The 24,250-nt window shown below is 36.8% G+C and overlaps 1 protein-coding gene across 1 annotated transcript in view; it reads right to left on the bottom strand.

The window, feature by feature from the left end:
- Positions 1 to 11,889: 11,889 nt before the first annotated feature.
- NEBL (nebulette) overlaps positions 11,890 to 24,250 on the bottom strand; it is an 83,231-nt gene continuing 70,870 nt past the window's right edge. The window contains exons 25-26 of the mRNA XM_088524331.1: positions 17,063 to 17,178; positions 11,890 to 12,099 (exon numbers count right to left, since the gene is read on the bottom strand). Coding sequence (XP_088380457.1) covers positions 11,923 to 12,099; positions 17,063 to 17,178 — 293 coding nt within the window. The 3' untranslated portion in view covers positions 11,890 to 11,922. The remainder of the gene's footprint in view (positions 12,100 to 17,062; positions 17,179 to 24,250) is intronic.

Raw genomic sequence — 24,250 nt, 5'->3', positions numbered from 1 at the left:
GTAGTGGAGGTGCATATATGTGTATATACACACACACACATAACAGAGAAACAATTTGCATTTACCTGTACTGCTGCCTTGTACTCTGTCTAGGGTGTAAAGCACACCACATGAGTATATTCTCTTAAACTAATTCCATTAATTTCAACATTGTCAAAGCCATGTAGCAACCAAGTTCTCAAGAAACAGTCTGGTTCTTGCAAAGCTTCTGTTCTTCGGTTCTAAAAATTTCAGTTGAATCCCAACAGATGACAGTTTTGAGGGTGTTATTGCATGAAGGACAAACAAAGTGATGAATTAAGTGTAAATTAAGCGTAAATCCAGACAGAAAAAAAAAAAAAGGACAAAAAAAATCATTCATTTTTAATGGCTGCTCTTACCTCTAGCACTTACCTTTTAATTTAAATAAACTAAATCAAAAGCATGAATTTGCTTTGTTATGCAATTTGAAACAGAACCGGTTATGAATACACACAGTAAGTCACAGAAAAGGGAAGTTAGGAGAGGAAAATTCTGACACTGTATCAATAGTTGTCTCTACAGAAGATCAATTTATTTTAATAGCATAATGAATTTTTTGCTACTGTAGCATCTTTTACTGTGTTTTAACTTGATCCATGCCTCCTGCATTGGCTTGCTGATTGCAGTGGTATACAGTACTTTATAAACATATTTGCTCTAGAAACTTCTAAGATACCACCACAGTCACTGTCACAAGTTTGTAAGCTATTATCTATATTCAGGGAGAACACAGGCATTTTTAAGCACCAAAACAATATTTAGTCCCAATATGTTTATATTTTTGAGTACTGAATTACATTATAGTTGAATAATTCATCTCATATTACACAGTAAAAATTTAATAATGACAATTTTGTGCCCTGGCTATTTCTGCCACTCATCCACACCACAAGACAGATTTTGCAATCGATCTGTATTGCTAAAGCCTTTTGAATTTATGTAGAAATGTTAGTTTTCATTCTAGTTGAATATGCAGTACTATGTCATCTAAAACGTAATTAACATAGCCATTTATGCACATACCAAGACAGTTACCAGACTATGTCCTGTTGCTAATTCTGATTATTCAAAAATACCCGTTCAAGCATAAACTACAGGGACTTTTTAATGGTACACATATGCCCCCTTGTGTCAATTTTATAGGCCAGCCTTCTTTTTTATTGTTAAAGGAACTATTAAACCATGATTCATTGGTAAGGCTCTTTTAAAGGCTCACTTGCAGGTATTTTGCTCCTCAGCTTCCCACCCACTTTGCCAGAGAAAAGGGGAAAATAAATATTATTGTATGGCTCCTGGACACTTTTTCTAATACTGTGAAGCGATTTAGAAAAAATCAAGTATTTCCAGAGCTATCCATGGTATGTTTATCAGGAGGACTACAGCAAACACACACGGTTCAGTGGGAGTCACAGCACTTGCTGCAGCTGTGCACAGAGGAGACACCTCTGCCTCATAGCATTGCAGCAGGAAATTGTCCAAGGAAAGAAGAAACAACAGGAAACTTGCTCTGCAGTTCAAGAAGAAAACAAGAAACTGCAAAGGTAAATATTAATATGCTTAGCAAACATTAGTCCAAGGGAGGTACTAAGTATTTTCAAGGATCATTTCATTTGAAGAAAAATAATAATTTACTCTGAGAACACTCCTTCTCTCTTCCTAAATTTTGCAGGTGTAATCTGTCATTTGGAGACCAGGAAAAACAGTTAGCACAAATGCACATTATGGAGAAATAATCCCGGACCTTCCGTTCCTTTCCTGTCTTCCCCAGAAGGAATAAGTACTGTGACTAAAGCAGGTCCCACCAGTGCCTTCCCAGCCTGCAGCTCTTCCCACTGTCTCCACTCCACATCTGCAGCCAAGCCCAGCATGCTTCCCAATACTACCCTGGACATCTCAGCATCTTCAGTTCATCTCACTTTTCTTTCTGTAGGTGCCCTCTGGCCTCCAGATTCCTCACATTTCTCCAACCAACAGCTCTGGACAGCTGCAGAAAAGACCTGAGCAGTGGGACACGTTGTGGCTGACAACACCTGCTGCTTCAGGAGATCAGATTTTGTAATCAAATCTGCTGATTTAACATATGATTTGGAAAATCACACTTGCCTGTCTGCAGGGTTCTGAACCTAAATACTTTTATAAAACTGCCACTTCTTGCTTGTTTTTGTCTCAGATGAACATAAGGCATGATATAGACAAGAAATATGGCAGACTAAGAAACTTTACCCTGGTCTAGGAAGCAAGGTCCAGGTAGTCTCATATAAGCCATGGTTCCCAACACTGGTTTCAAACACCACGTAAACTGTTTGGTACTGAACATAACCTAAGTGCATACTTGTACAAAATTCAAACTGCAAAAAACTTTTAAAATAAACTAATGCACAGAACCAATGAGCTTTTTCCACTTACCTTACCGAACTGCTGCCTAGTTGAGGGTTAGCAACAGTGTTGCGATTAGCACTTGGGGGCCTGTTATTATTTTATTAAAATATATTAGTATATATACGCTTTTGAGACTGGATTCATGTAATCATGGAATATATATTCCCTATACCAGCATTATTTACAAAAGAAAAAGTTTCTAGGGGAATTGGACTGTGTTTGGACAGGGGATCATTCATTCAGTTTAGTGGCCAGACTAATTTGATTGTGACTTAAAAGTGAATATATGCTTATTTTAAGTGAACTTGTACTGCTCCGATCACTCTTCTGGACCTCTGACTGATAGGAGGAGGAGGACATTCCTGTGCATTTCCTTGATTTTTAAGAAGCAGTCTGGCAGTGCTGGGGAAAAGAAGGTTGTCTACAAAAAGAAAATATACATATCCAGACTGGAAACGGCCCTCACGTGAGCAGGTCTGATCTGTTCGTCTGGTTTGAACCTCATATCATGAAGACCAAAAGAAGAAAGTAGCAGAACAACAACAAAAAGATAGCAACTAATCAAAACTGCATCTAAGATCAGTATGTCCAAAAGCATCTGCAGTGAAAAGATCATCTACTTAATAGCATCTGGCAAATAAATCAAGTGAGAGAGCTCTGTTACAGCAGTGATGGCCACTTAGTTCTAAGGAGTAATGAGTTTTGAAAGGTTTTGGGGGGGGGGGTCTTTTACAGCTGCCTACTCTAGAGATTGTAGCTATTTGCATTGTAGTAAACATCACATATTTAGTTAAAATCACATCTGTCCAACACAGTATCATGGGCGGTGTCATCTGGACAAGGACTGCAACAATTTTTTGCTTTTGAATGGAGAATACACCACAAATGTTAGTTAGAATAGCAATTAAATGCTGTATGAAGAGAGAGGTTTTTTAAAGTACGCACTCCAAAAATTCTTGTCTTTTTCAGTTCTCGCAGAGAAAACTGCTACAGAAAAGGCAAAATTCATAGCAGAGGAAAATAATTTCAAAGCTTTTTGAAGGCCAGAAGAAAATGCAAAAAATAAACAGAAGTTTATTTAAATCAAACTACTACTACATTTGTGAAACTACTTTTGTAGCTCTAGGATATGAAGGAAAAACTGTCAGATATTACCTTCCCTTGAATCTATTCTTTCCATTAAAAAATTAAAAATTTGTCAAAATCACACTAACTCATGCTTTGAGGGACAGAGCTCTCTTTTTTTATTATTTTTTTTTTGAAAAAGGTAGAAAAAGGAAAGACAGCGTTTGGAAGTGGAAGCAAGCTGGATGTCAATTCTAATGCCAAGTGCCCAGCCTGAGAGACAGCTACTGGATTTCCTCACATTGTACACGGTTTGCAAAAGCTGTCCAATTCAGTTTCTTTACTTCTATGTTGACTGAACAATTGTTTAAGCTGCACAGCTAATTAGTTGATTATAAATTGTCTTAACCTATTTTTTGCATTTGTTTTTAACTACTGGAGCAGAAATGAAAATGGCAGTATGTTGAATAGTTATGTCACTCAAATAAATGTGAACTCATTTCACGGAGGAACCACAGGTCAGCTCACCCAAGAGCCCATTTAACCCAACTAATCTGAGACATCCATACTGTAAGTAGTTAGAGTCATCAAAGTCTACCTGAACATTCCTTTATAGTTTCATTCATTTAGCGTAATTTAGATATATACTTCCTAAGGTTAATACAAGCCATGAAATTGGAAGATGTCAATAGAGTCATAGGAAACACTATGGAGGAAAAGTATGTTTTCCTATACTGGCGTATTAATCTACAGAAAGGCTGGATTCTGGTGCAAAATCCTTGTCTAAAAGACATACTATCTATCTGATAAATTCAAAACAAGTGGCATTAGGAACTGAAAGGTTACAGCAACTATGACAGTGCCTAGCAACACAATTTCCAAAGTGAGAAACACACTACATCTATATAGAATAAGAGCTTGGATATCACACTGAATTTTGGAAATTGGCCAGAAAACCTTCTCTGATGAAAAAGAGAAATTATCCTGAATCAAGAGTTCAGCAAAAATCTAACTGTCAGTGAGAATCAGGGATTTTTTTCCAACAGTGACAGTGAAAACATAATGAAGATGCTAATCCTCCAAAAAAAAAGGAATGAGCAAGAATTTGCCTGGATTTGGACATTGTTGAAACACTGAAAAATATGACTGCCTGCTTTTCCAAAAGCTGCAGCTGAGCACACAAGCAGGCAGAATCCATCTGAAAGCAAGGAGGACAACAAAAGGACAATTAAGAGAAAGAAAGAAAGAAACAAAGAAACCAAAGAAACCTTTTCATTGCTGAGTCAAATATATATATGTATTTATATATCATATATATATTTATTTATATATTATAATAAAAATATATTATATAATTAATTAATTAATATATTTTATATATATAAAACAGAGTAGGGGCACATGTCAATCCTCTTTGACTTCCGCTCAAAGGTCTAGAGAGGGGAAGAGGTAGCTGCACCATGCTGAAGTTTCTATCCTGAATGCAGGAGTAAGAGATACTGAGCGGTCTGAAGGCCTGACTGGAAAGGTGCTGAGCCCAGCAGAGCTGAGTGACAGAGATGGGAAAGCCTGGCTGAAGGGAGGTGAAAGGCCAGGATATGCAGTGAAGCCACTGCACAACAACAGGGAGCAGAGGGAGAAGAGTGCCAAATGCTGCTGTGTTGACCTGGCACATCAGTGGGCTCAGACACAACTGCTGATGAACGTGAGCATTTTTCAAGCAATTTAAATTCTCAGTGCTTTGAGAAGTGTCTCAAAATATCTCCTTTAGGTTCTGGCAAAGCTGCAGTCCAAAGCAACAGGTTCCGGTAAGCATGTGACATGAGAAAGACAAGGAAGGAGGAAAAAGCACCAAAAAAATTACATCTTCAATCAAAGAACAGCCACAAAATCTACCTGCAACATGGAAGCATTGAGAATGTTTCCTTAGATGCAAAGTAGGATTTTACAGGTTAAATTTTAATGCCTGGAGAGAATTACATACAATCCTCTGTTTGGACACAATTGGCCAAAGGCACAAGCCAGCAGTCTTGGGTATGAGCACAGGCCTCTCCACAAAATGAAGACAAAGATGTAGAGAAATGAAATGTAGAGAAAGAAATCAAAGATAAAATTCATAACAATAGTCAAGGACTACTTAGACTGTTTGGTGCACAAATATGAATCTTCAATTTCTGCTGCCATTGCTAAACACCGTGTCTACCATGGTGTCTACCATGTACCAAATCATGCAACAAAACTCATCAAATTTGTGGAGCAGAGGAGCTCTGTGGCACATCCTCTCATTGTGGTACTTCGACTGTTCAGTGTTAGGAACCTTCTGCAGTGCAATGGGGCTCTGACCGCAAACAAGGGCTTTCCTTCCAGCAGATCATCAGGACATGCAGTTTACATGGACTGACAGTGCATTTTCTCTGAAGTTGAATATGGTCAAGTATGGCGACCATTCCTTCATCGGTAAGAATGTTGTGCAAAATCAAGTTTATTCTTGCTAATTAATACAATAAGAAGATCAAAAGGGAAGCTCTGTGAGAGGGCAGAAATGAGGACACTTTAAAAGCAATGATAGTGAGAAATTCACAGTCTGTCCATCATCTAGTACAGAGGGTCTCCACAGGACTTCCAAGTGACAGTTTTAAGTAAAAAAATATCCTGGTAGCACAGATCCTGTTGATAATGATAGGCTATCAGGTCAGTAAACATAGAAAAATAAAACCTTTTTCATTATTGTCATTTGTTATTTTGACACTGCTGTTGAATAAAGGCATAATCCTTTTGGATACTGAACATGTGCCTCCTACTGACTTGACATCAGGAGTTTTCAGGAGAATAAACTTTATCTGAAAGATATATTTAAACGGAGACAAAACTCTAGTACTCAGGTTGTTCTAACAGATTATGATGGGAGTTAGACATAAAATGTATTCTGAGTATTTGAGGTTCATTTGGCAGATCATAAATCTTTTCTTATTGAAAAGCAATGCTTGCTACAGTATAAAGGATGGATTTTACTATATTGTGGACATTTCAATACATAAAAGCATTACAGAATGTGGAATCAAGGCTCTATGCCTAATTAAACTTCATAGGAAATGTTAATGTGCATTTCTTAAAGACAAATTTAAGTATGATAGGAACTGTGTGTCACTTACCTAGAATGAACTAACCAATTCCATTTCTGAAAGTAATTTGTCCTTTTCTTTGTCAACAACCATTTTCAAACTAATACTTGATAAAAAATAAAAAATTCTAATGCAATACATTGGACCATGCACATAATGCTGATACAAATAAAAACAAATAAAGCAAAATAATCTACTTATAGGCTATGCAATTCCAAAATACTTCAGGATATTATTTTAACTTAGACTTTCTTACATTTCTGAAAAAAAAAATTATTCACGTAAGTGAATAGAGATGATCAAAGACCCTTGTTTCTATATAAAATTGTCTTAAAGAACTCACTATTCCAATTTGTTTTCATTAATGTTGCACTGAGAGTGTGCCTAATCAAATGTCCATTCAAAGTTCAGCAAACCAGGATCAATCAAATCAGCCAACCTCGTTCACTTTTATTTATTTAAACAAAGCAAGGGACATGGAATATGAAGTCAGGGTTCCACTGAAGGATTATAAATACAGACTGAAAGAGCAAACTAACTCTCTGAGGAAAGCTCATTTCTAAAATAAACTGCTGGTTTAGGAAACCACTTTAAGACCAAGCTTGGGGAATACCAGGACTAAATATTCCACTTAAATTTGAAAACCCAAGGCATCCTTAGCTAAAACTATATATACCCTTGACAACTTATATTAATGGGTATGATAGCTTTGCAGTTGTTTATGAATATAATACATACATAGTGCTGGGTTTAATATTTTATTTGAATGGTGTTTAATGTTATGCAAAATAAATTATTTTTGTTACATCCACTGTGACATCAACTAAAATGTGAACTAGTTTGCATAGGTTAGTACTGTGGGCAGCATGATGTTGCTCTAGTCCACCAAGGCTTAAAGATTCACAGTGTAGAGGAAGAAACAGGAATTAAAGCATTTCTACTAAAATATATTTTAATAGCTGGTGTTAACTTTCTGCATAACAAAAGCCAAATTAAGATGATACATCATATGATCCAAGAGTAAGTATATCTGTCCTTTGAAAAACAAGTTTTACCCTCATTACCATATACTCCCAAATACAGTACAGTTTTGCAAATAACTAAAACTTTACACATTTTAAAGCAAACATAAGCCAAACTGTGCAGCGGTTCATTTTTGCTTCTTATGTTACACTGCAAAAACCAACAGCTGAGAGAGTTGCCACATCATGCTAATCAATGTTAATATGGTCATTGCTGCCTTCCAATGGTCTAGCAATTTCTAATAGTAATATTTAATACACATGATTGAAATGCTACAGTATAGCTTATTTTCCCCAAAATAATAATAATTAAACAAATGTCAACAGCAACTAGATTACAACTTAAGTACAATATGCAAATTCTACTTATCAGACACAAGAAGCATATGAAATTCCTTTGAATATACTCTTGTAGTGCAGGCAGTCTAGGAGAGAATATAGCTTTCTGGTTCTCTTTCAAAGGGGAGATGGAATTCCTATGGCGTAAAGCTGGAGAAAAATCACTAAAGCATTGCAAAATGGTTTGTTCTTCTATAGCTCACTAGCACTTTGCATTTGCCAGCACATCAGTTTGGAGATCTTTTTCAACAGCATCTTTAGTCTGTTTCAGTATATTACTTAAACATTTACTAACAAAAGCTTATTCTGTATTTCAAATGCAGTATTAATCAATATAATTAAAATCTAATGTTTTATACCCTACACCACATCCTGCCAAAGACTTCTGTATTTGTCAGTTCTTTTTCATTGTGCATGATAACATGCAGTCACAGTACAATAAAAACTAGAATTATTACCTTTCCCAATATTGGAGACCTTCCATTTCCCTGAGGAACACTTGGAAGGGACACATTTGTCACAAATATAATCCATGGGAGGTGATGCACTGTCAAATCCCAATCTATTGAAGTGGTTTATGGTATGTCAAATGTAATCAAGAAAACCCTGTTTCATCAAGATTAAATGCTAATGTTCTATAATGAAAAATTATAACTGCAGTATCTCTAAGTAGCTTTGTTTAGAGAATGAAGACTAGCCAGGCAAGAAAGAGCACTGAAAAGCAAGGCACCCATTTGTTCTCCTATGTGTATGTGTATGAATATGCTATATGTAGTTTGCTGTATTTATATTTTTGTCAGAAAGAATTATAGCACAATATAACACCTAAACTTTCTAAAAGGCTTAAAATAGGAATGTGTGAATTTCTAACATGAATTTTGTAACTTTGGGGGAAATCTGGCTTCTTAAAAAAAGTCTTTTCCTTCCCCTAGGAAAATGTTGTCTACAGGAAGAAAGTACAGTGAGAGGAACAAGCTGTGTTAAAAAGAAATAGGCAATTTAAAGGTGATGAGACAGCACATAGCATCTGTTGCCGCCTATATCTCACTGTATGTAACAGGCTCCAGTAGATACCTTGTAAAACCTATGCTGGCACAATTTGGTTCTGACTTTCTTTCCCTACCTTATCTATTTTAGATCTTGTGAAATATTTTGATAATTGCACTCTGAAAATATGAGGCATTTGATATCACTTCTGAGAACAAAGCCGCATAATGAAAATAAATGATTTCTTATATCAGAAATCATTTATTTTAATTTATTTATGAATATGTAATCATTCATATATTCATTTATATCAGAAAAAAACAGGAACCATTCCAAATGAACAAAAACTACTAAGCATATGCAATATAAAAAGATATTATCTGTATGAGTAACTTAAAACAGCTCTTACTAATTCTGCTAACCATTCTCATGAGAAACATAATTCACATAATGTTTTCTTGACCTTTTTTATTTTTGCATGTTGCCTTAGGTGCTTTGCTAAGTTATAGAATAATCAAAATTCATAAGGAAAATTTTATTTTCATGGTTTAACATAATATATTCCTTCAGTGTCATCAGACACTCATTTCCTGGTTTACTTTTAACTCTGTTCAACACTGGAAGGTACTTCCCAAGTTGGAAGAACACCAGTGTATTTATAGGTCATGCAGCTCTTATAAGTCACTACAGATTGCAACTTGATGCAGTATATTTGCTCCCTGCATTTCTTTTTATACAAGTCTGTTTAGCTGATTAACAACTTGCTTTAATTGCTGTCAGCATCACACAGCTAATAGAACAGCACAGCAGCAAGTGGCACCAATTCTGCCTCAGGTGTCATCAGAAAAATTTGCCAGCCATCATAAAATAGGATTCCTCTATTTGCTGTTGATGGCTGGTGACAATAACCTACGCAGAAGCAGACTGCTTTTGGGATTCTAGGCTGAGCTTGCCACATCGGCCTTTGAAAAAGCCGTTTGACTCGCAAAGCTAACAAATCTAACACAGAAATCATCAGTAACATATTAGGGTCTGTTCCAGAAGTAGCTCTATATGCAAAAGTCTTCTGTCTTGCAAGAATTTTAGTGACAGCAATGTGCCCTGTACTGCTGTCATATTTAGAGTATCGCATTCCTTACTTTAAGCTACATTTTCTGAAATTAGATGCTCCTGGGCAGCTTTATCCTTGAAATTAGGCAGCTGGCAAGAAAGCATGAACAAATCACAATTATGAAATTCTTTTTTTTTAATGTCGTCACTCCACTTTCTGTTTGGCAGCCTGAAACCTGCCCCTTATTAACAGACACGCGCACACACAAATGCATAAGCTTTCAATTTCTTAATGGTACACAAAAGCAGAACAGGCAGGTATTTTTTACTGATAAGTTTCATTTGATGAAATAAATCCCTACTCCCTTCCTTCTTTAGTGTTTAATGAGATATTGCAGGCTTCCTTGTTTTTGAGCAGAAAAAAATATATATAAAAAAAATTATCTGTAAGCTCTACATTTAGTTCTACTTTTAAAAATCCAAAAATATAAGAACACCAGTGCAGATTCAACACTCTGACAACTACCTTAAAGTTAACTTCTCTAACACACCGCTCAATACCATAAATGATACCGGCAGGAACGTTTTCTTTCTTACATACATATACATCCGTATGAAATTTCTATGTGAATCTTGAACATTTTTGTACTTCCTCCCAGAGACTCTTCTGGGAGGGAACACGGCACCCTCTCAGCTGGAATACCACGGCTTTGACTCCTGCTTGGTTAATTTTCACTTTCATATCAGTTAAGGGAAAGAATAAATCAATTTAATATATATATAAAGGCATATATATAGGATAAATATATATCCTTTGTTAATCATTTGGTAAGAATACAACCCACAGCTGGATCACCAGGTGATCTGGAGGAAACTGAGTGACAGGCCATTGCACTGAAGCACACTACAAGAACCAGAGCTCTTTATGACTCTGCAGTGAAGGGCGAGGGTTTCTGCAGCGGGGTAGGCACGTCAGCTCGGCAGCCGGGAAGCAAGGAGCTTGTGGCAGGAGTGAGGGATGTGACTGCACGCCTTGTGCAGCCACACAGCACTGGGGCCTCACACAGGCTATTTACAGCACTACACGTGGAGATAAAGTAACATGAAGTATTGATTGTTCACTGCCCTACTGGAAGGTTCTATTTAAATGACAAGTATTATTAAAAGGAAACAGAGGAGCTGGTAGGTTCTATTCTCTAGATAGTCTCTGTGAGGAGCTTTGTGTGGAAAAGATACTGAAGAACCATGAATCCTGTCATAGATATAACTGATGGACTGGGATGCAAGCAAAGCTGATAGAAGAGGTTACTGTTGAGCATAAAAGAAAATGGGCAATCCAGGAGTAATGGTGGGTTAGAGTCAGGAAATATTTGCTCTCAAAATAGTTCTGTTTCATGTAAGGCTGCTGGGCAACATGGTTTTATTTGTTTTTTATTAACATATTACCAGTCATTATTTCAAAATGCTGAATTCTCTACACAATATTTTATTAGGATGCTAACTGCTCAAAAGCCAAACACTCCTCCTATAATTTGAAGAAGTGTTCCAACTCAAGGTGCTAACCTCTTGTGATTTCAGACTGCTGTAAGAAGTGAATCTATTTTATAGTTCTGTTATAAGGAAGAATAACCTCTTTGAGAAGAAGGGAAATGGTAATTCCCTTTTACAGACTGAAACATTCATAGGTCAGCAGCACCAGCCTTCTATGTATCTTTTATTTTTAGGGAGCACTATTGTAAGCAATGCTGAGTTCTGAATTTCTGGTTTGTTTATCTGCACTTTAAAGGACTCTAAATTGGATTCTGAATGAAAATGCAGACTGTTACAGCAGTGAAAAAGTAAAGAACATGTGGTCTTAAAAGATTCTTTTGATTTTTTTTCTAAAAGGTTAGATTTTGAGTTAATCAGAATAAAGCTCAAAGGACAAGAGACAAAAATTAGTTAACAAACTCAATATAATTTGCTGGAAGCATTCCTGTTTTCCCAGTTCTCTGAACAGTACCATACATCCAGCCATCATCAATTGGTTGCACATTGATGATATAATCGCCATCCCTGAAGGAAACTTCATCTTCATCTTGAGCACTGTAGTCATACATAGCTCTGTATGTTCTCTGTTGAAGAAAAGAAGAAAGACTGTAAAGTCTCAAGCTTAAGCAGAAAGAGCATCTTTGTCTTCTTTCAGAGAGAAAAAGGAAAGAGCAAGAGGAAGAAAGGAGGGAGCAAGGGAAAAAGAGAAATTAGATAAGTTACCTTTTGAAAAGAAACAACACATCCCTTCCTGATAATTATTTAATAAATATAACCTTTTTTTCTGAGTACCAAAATGGTGACTTCTGTGAACCTGACTCCTGAAATGTTCTTTCTAACCATTGCTTTATATACACACTAGTAACAGTTTATTATGCCCAGCTGGCTGTGGACACTGCCTCTGACTGTGCACTGCTTCTGCTCCCTGTTTCCATGATACCCAAACAGCTTGTGCTGTGTCTTCACTTCAGAAAAGTAACATCTTCACGCAGGTCTTTAACTTTGCCATCTCATTGAATGTCCTTCATTTGCTTTAACATTTTATCCAAAATTAGAAGTTACAATATATATTAATGAAATATAATATATAACTATATATATACAATATATAATGAAAACAAGATTTCCAGAGTCTGTAAAAACTGTTTTTTTTCAATTATACAAGCACAAATAAATGATTAACCTAAACAGAACACCAAGTCCTGTTTTTAGCTAAACTAGACTCCCGAATACTTCTGCCAGCTGCAAGCAAAGATTTCAGTTTCCTTTTCATATATTTATTTCAATTTTCTAATCAATAATATGCTATCATTTATTGGACCGCAAAGTACGGCTTCTAACTTACATGAAACAAAGTCTCCCATTGTGTTTTAATGACAGAGTAAAAGTAGCTCAATTTAAAATTCTCAAGAGTTTTTTTCCCCCTTTTTTTTTGTCTCTCAATAGAAGTCAAGAACGGTTCAGGCATTACTGATAATACCTCTGGCCTGCCAGCTCTTTTTCATTTGTCACCATATCTAGTTGATTTTTTTTTCCCTCTGGTAAAATAATTCAAAGAGAACAAAGGTAAAAAACTGTTAACACTCAGGATGATTATCTTAACCTTTTAAGAGACAGCAACATTCAGTCTGCTCCCAGTTCAGGAAAACAACTCCTAAGCATTGTCAGTTCCACCTCATGAACTTGTCCTATTTTTGTTGTTGTTGGTTGTTGATTTGTTTTGACAAAATTTTATTTTCAGAAATGATGTCCATATCTGGCACGAAGGAGAGAACGGATTTTTCCTAAGCCATGACTTTTATGTCCCCCTTAAACGGGCAAAGACTGGGGCAAGAGCTGCAATTTTTCATGGGACTGACAGATAAAACTGAAAAGAAACAGTCAAGTTTTTGCTCACTAGAAGGATGCTCATCATCATCTTTTAATCACCCATGGTATGGGACATAACTGTTGCCATCTCCTTTAAGGTAGCTCGACTACAAGCTGGCAGCACCACCACTACATGGTAGTGCAGAGATGTTGAAATAAGATGGTAATTTCAAACTTAAAAAAAAAAAAAAAAAAAAAGGCCCTAAATGCTGCTGAGAAACCTAAATTTATGGCCTTAACACCTAATTAGGTGCTAAATGGCTGTCAGGAGAAATCTCCATAATAATCCTGTTAGCATTTAATGCCTAATTATCACTTCAGAGTGTAGTCTAGGCTATATAATTGAGAATTACAATACTTAAAGGACTCAAAGCAGAGGATTTTTTGAATGCATTTAAGTGAATTATTCCTTTGTCTGTAGTGAGTTTAGAAGGTACTGAAATCACAATGGGGGTTTAAGAAAAGGTTGGACTTTTGTAAAACAGTCAAATACTCACTTATCTTCTGTCTCCTCAAAGGCCTAACTTGCAGCGTTTGCTCACCCAAAACAGTAAGAAATCTGTGCATATGAAGAACTGAAGCAAAGCTATTCAACTCCCCAGCCAGATGGTTAAGAGATGCATATCTCCTGTTCAACCACCTGTTTAAACTCACTTTCTGGACTGGTTCTCACAACCAGTAGTTACCTGTTGGGCTGTCTTTCACAGCTTTCAAGGGAAAGCAACTAGCAACATGGGGGTTGTTTCCCTACAACCTTTCCTTACCTAAAGGCTTTGAAACAACCTTTCTTATTTTTTCACAGAGGTAAAAATACTCTGGAAGAAGCCTTAAGGGAGGTGTTATAAAACACACTGTACTCTGAGCAACAATTTCATTCAGTCTATTACATAAAATTGCTCATAGAAAGTCAACAGAAGTTAGTCAGAAAAATATATATCCAAGAACTGTGCCAGGCTGATGCCTGATAAACAAAACAAAAGGACTCAAAGCTAAATGACCAGAAAATGGGCATTAGAAAATTTCACATATGGTGGATGTAAGATGAATTTGTCTTTTGGGCAACCTGATTCGATAACAATGCCACAGAGAAAAACAGGATTGAATGGGCTTTTATGGCAGCGGCTATCTCCTTGATCATTCTCAGCCTAAAATAATCCATGGATCTTCAACTCTCTTGTCCTAGGAAAACTGAAGCTGACTTTGTCATCTTTACTTTCACTAAAAGACATGGACTTTGAGACCAATACTCAGGCTAGGGCGTCTTTCCTGTGGTCTTTTTCAGTCAGTTTCTTCTCTTTCCTTTCTTCCTCAGCCTCTGCATGGCTTAGTTAAACCACAGAGCGTCTCTGGAAGTATTGCTACAAGCCCAGCATCAAAAAAGGCAGCTGAAAGCAGCAATTCTAACACTGTGGAGAAGTTTGTCAGATTTCCAGCTCTACACTGCATTTTGGAAAGTATTCCAAGGTTGCCTTCATCTTCTGTCTATGCAGACAGCTACGCTTGAACAGATCCCCAGACACAACCAGGCATTCCCCATAGCACACATTGAGAATCCCAAGTACCATCCTGATAGCCAAGTATAATGTGCCCAGTATATCTGGGCAAGCTGCACAGGCTAAAGAGAAGATGTGAAGCGGAGGTGCAAAAGTGATGGAGCATGTCCCTAGGAGCAGAATCACCCTCCCAAGGGGTGGTAACGTCACCTCTGTGTTCCTTACTTGTATGGCAAATTAACAGGCTGTGTCAGATGTGTTTATCTGTGCGGTCCTTTCTATCCTCCCTGTGGAAATGTTTATTTTGTACTGTCTTCAAGGAAACCAGCTCAGACTTTAACAGCAACAAAATCAGTCCAAACCATGACACCTGCTGTTTCTGTTTCTCCTTCTTGCCCATAAAGGACAGCTATTATCATTTAAAAGAACACCAAATGACAACATTCCTCAAAAAAAAAAAAAAAAAAAAAAACCTTTAACTTCACTCCCTTTACCCTCACTCCCTCTTACCATTGAATTTCCAGTTTTGGAAAGAAGAGGAAAATTATGATTCTCAAGAGAAGTAAAATGATACTGTTTCAACAGGCAGTCTATAGGCAAGTCACTGGGATATTAGGAAAATAGTAGGCTATCTACCTGCCCATGTAAGCATGAAGACAACCAAGTGGGCTTTAGATTTTTAGCATGGCCATTCTCTAGATGCTAGATTTGAAGGTTGTTTGCTTTACTCCTCCATTCACTTGTAAATTTGCTAGCAAAACCTAGGCTTCTAGACCTCCACTTTTCTAACATCATCCCTTTTGGAAAGCCAATTCCCCAGCACCTTGAGATATCCTTGAAACAGAATATCTGACTAATTTCATCTGCCTCACAGCTCTTAGGCAGGTATCCAAAGAGTTTCCCAAGTTTTGGCTCACCCAGAGATGCTGGTATGTGTATCCTGGACTTTCCAGCAAGCTGAGGAACTTAAAAATTTGAAAGCACTGAAACCTCCCAGAATATTGTGACCTTTGCAGTTTGAAACACTGTGGAGCATCAGTCTTGATGAAAAATGCAAGATCCTACAAGCTCTGCAAACCCTTTTTTTTTTTTTCCCTCATCTGAACAAATTCCCTTTTTCTAGCCATACATAGCAGTAGTTGGTACATAACCAATGCTTCTTCATTTCTAAGCAAGGTGGCAGAAGCTATAAATATACTCAAAACAATCTTTCAAAGTTTTCTTTCACAAAGTTTTTCTATCACAAACAAAGTTGATATTTCTAAAGTAAAGCGTGATAGAATCTGAACTGTGAATTATCCAGGTAGTACCATGGTAAGAAAAAAACAAACAAAACAAAAAAACAGGAGAACCATTAAAAGCATAACTTTACATCTGAAGAGCTCAAAAAGTAAAAAGAAGCTCTTTTAAAAACTGGTTTCCTGAAAGAAAAAAAAAATTTTCCTTAATGGTCAGTTATTTCTGACACCTCAAATTCACTCCAGCTTTACATTCTCATCCACCAGAAATAAGAACTTCATGACTGTGGCCATGGCTTGACAATGCTTCTTTCCAGCTGCCCAGGAGCATAGCTTGATTTGCATCAGGTCTGAACGGGTACATGACTATTCTCCTGAATTATAAAGGACATATCGATATAGAATATATGCTGGCTTCATACAAACAAAGTTGAAAAATATGGATAAGCATAAAGTCTGCCAGGACAAAATCAGAAAGTCAGCACTTAAACATATAAATTAAACCAACAGAGTGATCATAAAAGAGATTGGTGTTATTCACCTGGCAGGAGCCCGAATTCATCAGACTGCATAATATCAAAGTCCAGCCTCAATGTTTACTATTTGTTTTAGCAGGTGGAAGATTCTGTTGATTTCTCTGACTCCTGGAGATCATAAATTTTTATTATACCCACTGGTATAAAAATTCTTGCCACTGCCCTCAGTCACTTATTTTTTCATACATTCTGACTATCATCCACATTTAGGACTACCACAGACAAATATACACAAAAGGCCAAACACGGGATCAAAAACAAAGAGACTGCCAGAAACAAGGAAAAACAAATTCCAAAATTCTCAAACTATAGAACTCAAAGAGACCAATTCACTTGCATTTAAAAGATTTCACAATGAGGTCGGAAAATGCTGCTTAACAAAAGGAATTGTTATTTAAATTCAGTACTCACCAGACCTGCTGAATGGGACTGTGAATGCATTGACCTCATGGATGACATACTGGTCTGATGCATGTATCCATACCCTTGGGATTGACTTTGCTGATACGCCCCAGGGAGAACAGGGGCTGTGCATTAAGGAAAGACAAACACATCACTGTAAGTTAAAAGAACATCCTTATCCAGAATTCCTACAAGTTGTAGTCTGTTTCCTGATTAAGGATCTACACTTTACAGAACTGCTCAGTTCAAAACTGTTGAGAAATTCATACACTACATACAACATACAGCTTTCCATATACTGAATCATAAATAAATGTAACCAAAGCTATGGCAACATATCCACTGATACCATCAAGTGTAGTTGGAAGGAAAAGCTTAACAGACCTTAAGGAATTTTAATCATAAAATACCCCTAAAACTACCACATCATTAACCCAGTTTTAATACTGCTGCAGATAATGTACTAAATATGAATGCTATCACATGCCACAAAATGCCATTTTTTAAGTAAAGACTGACCAAAGCAAAGGTTTATACTGGCATATATATTGGCAAAGTTTAGAAACGTCTTCGTAGAATTCAAAAGCAATTAATTCCTAATTAATTAATTCCTAATTAATTGCAAACTAACTTTTTTATGGACCATGCACAGCAACAACAAAGAAAAACTCCTTCACAGGTATAGTCATAAATGTAAAGAGGTGCATCCAAAGCTGGGTTTCTTAGTATATTCTGATTCCATTAACATTCTTAGTCAAAAATAGAGGTTAGTAATTATTTAATTATTTCAAAGTCTGTCTCTTTCAGCATCTTCGTCTTACAACATCTCTCTTCCATTTCTCCTTCATGTATTTTGTTCATATTGTTTTAACAGTTCTGAAGATTCCTAATCATAATTATGTTGTTGTTGTCTTTTATTGCACCAATAGCCACCGAATGAGCTAACACGACAAAGACTTGTTACCTCTGTTGCTTTCTACAAAAGCTTTAGTAGCCCTTCAATATCAGTTCAAACATCCTGCTTTAGCAACAGACTGAATCAAAATGTGTTAAAAAAACATTTGATAAAAATCTGAAAATACTGAGAAATAAGCAGAGCACGTGAGAAATAACCTCAGCATAGGTGACTATTCACTGCTTCAAGGACTATTGGACTATTCAAGTCCAAAAAGTATTTTTAAAGGAAAACTAAAGATTGAAATGGTTTCTAAAAGATTAAAAGTTTAGTCAACTCATGTTTGTGCATGTTTTACAAAGGACCAAACTTCACAAGTCCGACTGGAAATTCATTTAGCAACACGAAAATGTATTTCCTGTGACACATCTGCAAGCAATCCATTCAGCCCATATTCCACCAGATTCTTCTGACAAAATCCATCTTTCACTTCTATAAGATGGAGTTCATTCAGCCCATGAGTCAAAAGCTTCAAGTGTGGAGTCATTCAGCAGTGTGTGACATGTCTCTTGGGCTGGCTGGGAAGCAAGGAACCATTTCCAGAGCAATCACCACACACAGATTCAAGCAGAAGCAAAGCTAATGTATGGTTTAATGCACAGGTATGGAAGGACTCACATCTTGTAGTATGAATAGGAAACCTTCATACCAAAATAGTACCCGACGTTATACGCATATATGAAAATTCCAAATATTTATGTTTGGATTAATAATGCTCTGTCCTTGTTGGCTTCTCTAGCGACCGGAACAACAGATAGGTGTGAAAAGGATTACTAAGAGGTTTGCTGAGCTATGTCTGAAAGAAAGGTTGGCCTTGTGCTTTCAACACGGAGTTTTACCTAACTTGCTTCTCCAGCTAGTAATATGATTGATATGAATAAAGTATTTTCTTAAAGATCATTTATTTTACTTAGCATAATCAAGCACACTGGGTAAATAATTAAAACTTTGGATGTTATCTTTTTTACCTAGTATACTTTTAAAGATAGAAAAGTATAGCTAAGATTTTTCTGGTTTAGTAAATATGCTTCAAACTATTGTAATGAATAGATTGCTTTGTTAAGTGAGTGAAATTAAAGTGAAACAGTCAGATGCAACACTGGAACATGATGAATAATGGATGTTTTAGAAGTGCCAAGTTCATTCTAATGACATATGAGCACAAAGACATTTTAAAGCAGTTTAATCATCAGAGAATTGCTGCTCGTTAACATGTTCTCAGAATTATCATGCATTAAGTGAATAGCCCTAAGTAGTTCATCAAATAATTTATGTTTCAGTGTTGTTACAAGCTCTTTCTACATGACCAGATGTAGCCCTTCATGTGAGAAAAGAGAGAAACATAATTTAATCAAAGGTTCTGTGTTCAAGCCTGGATGAATACATTTTGCCTATTTTTGCCTAATTTACCACAAGCATAACGGCTTGTCAGCTCTTAGAAACCAATGGAGTCTCATCTCCTCATACCAGTAGTAAATTGGTCAAGTGGTTCAAAATTGAGCACAGCTTGAACTTTTTAACTTATTAGGAAATAGTATCTAAACTGGAATCAGCCGCTGATCTATCAGCACTGTCTGCTCTGCAGCCATGAAGAGCTATGAGCCACTTTCCTTGTTCCCTGGGAGGGAAAGATTCTGAAAACGTCTTTCTTCTTCCTAAGTGAAGATGTTGATAGAAATGCTTCACTCTCGACTCCTTCTCCTCATATCTCATCTTTCCCAACCCTTACCAATTTGCCTCTGTGAGGCAGCAAGCCAAATGACATTCTTTGTTATATCCTCCAAATCGAGGGGCTTAATTCAGGAAGGCCAACCCATACCTCCCATCTCCGCGACAATAGGCAGCAGCAGGTCTGAGATGTGCTCTCCTCTTTTCCTCGAGTTTCTTTCCAGCTGAGAGAATTACCTCAAGCTGTGCCACAGAATCTACTAATTTACTTGCTACAATTGAAATCAAGCCCAGAGAAACAAAGCATGTCTTCCAAAGTATGAAAGATTTTGGGGAGCATTATAAACTGAAACATTACACAAAGCTTCCAGATAAAGAGAAGGAGTTTCTAGGATTCCACGGCTTGATTAATTATCTTTCAGTGTTTTAGTTAAGCTGCCTGTATGAAATCAGCGTGGACCATAGCTGACTGAATAGCTCCATCTTTTCTTCCGCTAAAAATACTGTAGTAGGGCTGCAAAAATCTGCAGCTTTTAAGAAAATTTCAAGAAATCTTCAGAATGTTGCCTATCCGGTTACCACATAAATCGACCAATTAGTTAAGGGGAACAGATGTAAGCTATGGGTTTGGTTGCACACAGATAACCCAAGATGAGACTAAATGATGCAGGAAAAAGAAAGACTGACTTTTCTTCATCATCGTCACGTACAGATAAAGGTAATATTTTGGCTCAGACTAAAGTATAAAGTTCTGTAACATCATTGACTGAGGCAGCAGCAAAAACAATGGTTTTAGTTAACCTGGGGGAACAATAAAGCACAGTGGTGGAACATAAAATTCATTTAGCTGAAACCAAATTTATTGGTGAGGGATCTGAGGGCTGACCATTGCTCCCAGAAGTACAGGTGGGAGTTGCAGTAAGACTTTAGCAGATGCATTCTGAGGTACCAAAACTCCCCCCACCTATTTTTTTCTTTTTCTTATTTTAGGTTATCTACTAGAAGGAATTTATCATGTTTTTCTTACTATAGATTTATAGGCTTCCCCGGCAGAAATGAAAAAAAAAAAGTGGAAAATGAATGTATGAGCTTGCTACAGCAGACCATGGGATCTGAACTGCATGTACTTGTCAGGATATGCTTTGAGAAGGACTGTGAGAAAAAAAACGTCAGAAAGAAACAGAACGAATAATTACGAGAGCATTACATAGCTACAAGATAAAATAAAAGTTTATGCTGGAAATAAAAATCATTTAAATGGCATTTTCCAAAACACATTGATAAGATTTGTGATAAGGCAATCACACCTGTTAATGGTAGACATCGTTATCTCAAGGATCTTGTGCTGGTGAATAAAATCAACTAACTAAAGCCCAGTGACTGTTGCCCCTCTGGATTACGTACTGTCTCCTTTAATGAGCTAGCATGACAGCGACTGACAGCTCATGGTAAAACCCTGGATAGCCACTGGTAGCTATAGCATTTTCAAAATTAGTGAGTAAGCAAGCATACAGTAAAAATACATCTCATTTACTGCAGCCCAATACAATAATAATCAAGCTATTTATTCTTACAGACATGACACAGTTTTAAGTATTTTATTTCAAGCTTTGATGTGATCTCAACTCATGGTTCCACCACCAACCTAGTAAGATTTCAGAGCACCTGCTAAATCCTTTACATGATTTTGTAATAATAAGACAGAGACTAGAAAGTAAAAAGAAGGACAAACATTATTATTTGTTTAGTTTTAACATACATAAGACAATGATTAAGCTGTAGATTTCCAGGAAGAACAAAAATTCAACAGTTCTAGAATACAGCATTATCTTTACATCATTATTTACATCTTTGTGTTACTGACATTATGACTATCCCCCTTAAGCTGCTTATAGGTACTGTGTTGCTGTACTTATTTTGAAGTCCTTCCCCCATTTTGCCTTGCTGGTGCTTTCCTTTCCACTGGTTGCAACATCCAGAAAAGCATACATGGTCTTTATGCCTTAGAAAGTCTCTCCTATAGCCTTCAACTCCTCCTTTCTTTTGCACTTTGAAGTTATTCAGTTATGTCGAGCATATTTTCAATACATTGTCAAAGTAATCACACATGTGTATATGGGGAACTGTACATCTAGAGCACATCTAGGTCTGGGGCATATTTGGAGTATACAGGAATATCACAAATGTTGCACGTGTGGATTATTCCCTGAATTTCACAGTTTTCTTGACCACTTTCAAATCCAAGTTACATGACTACACACTTAAGGAGATATAGCCTTAGAGTAAACTCATTACTGCATTGAAGCTGGTCACAATATCAGCTGACACCGATTAAAAGCTCCAGAAAGTGTGGCTGAAATAACTTCAGTTTCAGACTTTGACTTAGTACTTGATATCATATTTTTGATCACTTTCCCAGATGTTGGCTGCTGCTCCACATCATTAAAATCTTCAAGGTGTTTCGGGGTACAATTTGTATTACCAACCACATCCTTCAATAAATTGATACATTATCACCTCTTACCAAGATATCTGAATATTATTATAATTTGCTACCTCTTTCTGAATCCAATTGAATTTATTCATTGATTTATTTTTGGCATCTTGAAAAGCAGTTTTGAGGAGAAAATTGAAGACTCTTAATACACTAATTTCGCACAAGTTTACATCCTGCTCAAGCATGAACAGCAGGATAAATGAAACCTAACTTTGGTCAACCAAAAATTTAATACGTTTTGAAGGAAGCCTGTATCACAGGCTAATCAGAAATTAGAATCTTGATATCTTGACAGCAAATAAGGGAGGATACATATGATGAGGATAGGTTGTGAAAAGCATGAAAAGAGAAGAAAAGCAGCTTGTCTGACATGATAGATGAGGTATTACTAGGCTTTTGAAGATGAAGTGCTAAACTGTATCTTTTTTTTTTTTTTTTTTGCTGAAGTTAAGAGTGTTGGAAGAACTCAGCAGGAGTCAGGAAGCGCTACCTCTCACAGAGGCCACAGGCAGGCAATCCCAGATCCCCACTGAATACCTGCAGTTGATGCTTCATGAAGTGGTGAACTGCCTGAATCACCCTAATAGTTCACAGCTGCTAAAAGTAGGTATCCTGCCACCCTTTCCCTCCCTCTCTCTCTCTCTCTTTTTCTTTTCATCTGTGTTGTTTTGCTGCTGGTTTGGTGAACTGAGTCAGCTCAATAAGGGAGGAGACTAGTGGCAGACCCAGTGCAAGGGAGGAGGCAGGACCAGGCACTCAACACCATAAGCACCAGAAGGCAGCAGACTGTTAGATCAGCTCAGCTGACCCACAGAGGCACCCACTAAGTGTCTTGCCTCTCTGTAAGCTCCTCCAAACCCTAAGAATTGAATTTCTCAGAGATAAGTCCCCGCAGGCATCACAGTAGCCTGCAATGCTGACATGATTCAGCATCCTTCTGTATGCTACCATTGACATGCACTGCATACCAAAAGGCAAAATACTCATACCCACAGTATTTGAAGAAAGACATTGCAAGTTTAGAGAAGACGTAAAAGCCTGATGCAGACAGCATGAGCTAGAAGCTTGATATTAAAGCAAATACCAGAGAAACAGGCAACCTGGTAACCTGGTTAGAGAGAATGCCCCTGATGCATTCATCAGTCCGGCAAGACTGCACAAGGTCCACACAAAGACAAGTTGGAAGGCAAGGAGGAGGTTAGCTGGTACAGGAATGTTCCGCAGCATCCTCACAGAACACAGCATAAGGGGTTACACTCTAGATGATATGATGAGAAGTAGTCAAAGAAGTATAGAGAGCAGGCAGAAGAGTACAGAGAAGTTTCATACAGATGACATTTGGTGAACCTCATATATCATTTTCTAATCCAGTGCAAAATTGATTTTCAAAAATGCTCCTGTCTCAAACCAGAATGAAAAGAAAAAATCTCAAAGGTTCATGCCAAAAAGAAAAAAAAATAAAGGAATAATTTTATGCTAATCACTTCAAAAGATCTAGGTTTAATTCTAAACATTTTCAATATTAGTTATAATTAATGTACTTTAAAATGAAACATATTTCAAAATAGAATGGGATTTCTTGTTTCAAAAATGTCAAGCTATAAACTTAATCTCAAAATTTAATACAAAAACTCTGGATATTAATCAGAATTGTCCCATTCCTGCCAGAAATTTTGGCATTAAATTGCTATATTGTGGTAAAGAATAGTAAAAAATTCCCATCTAGCTCTAAGGCTAAATAGCCCAGTGTTAGCTTTTCAAATAATCTAGAAAACAGAAACAACTGCTTCAAGCTTTACTTTGAACCAACTTAACTACCAGAGAGAATTTTATTACTTTGTAGACACAAAGGAGCATATTACAGTAAAATTCACAGAGAAAAGGTCAAACAGCAGAAACATATAAAAAGCACTAACCTGAAGACTGCAGATGGTGAGACCTGATACAAAACAGTGCAGTTTTTAGAACAGTGGAAAACAACATGGTAAGACACCTTGGCATTTTTTCCTGTGCACGTGCTAGCTTTCCTTTCATTTCTTTTATTTTTTTTTCTTTTCTTTTTTCTTTTTCTTGCCCT

This window comes from Tinamus guttatus, unplaced genomic scaffold (assembly GCF_059628265.1).
Source record: "Tinamus guttatus ecotype Peru unplaced genomic scaffold, ASM5962826v1 Tinamus_guttatus_pri_ptg000209l, whole genome shotgun sequence".
In the NCBI taxonomy this organism is placed as follows: domain Eukaryota; kingdom Metazoa; phylum Chordata; class Aves; order Tinamiformes; family Tinamidae; genus Tinamus; species Tinamus guttatus.
Note: the sequence above shows the minus strand (reverse complement) of the source record. Positions and strands in the feature narration are given on the sequence as shown.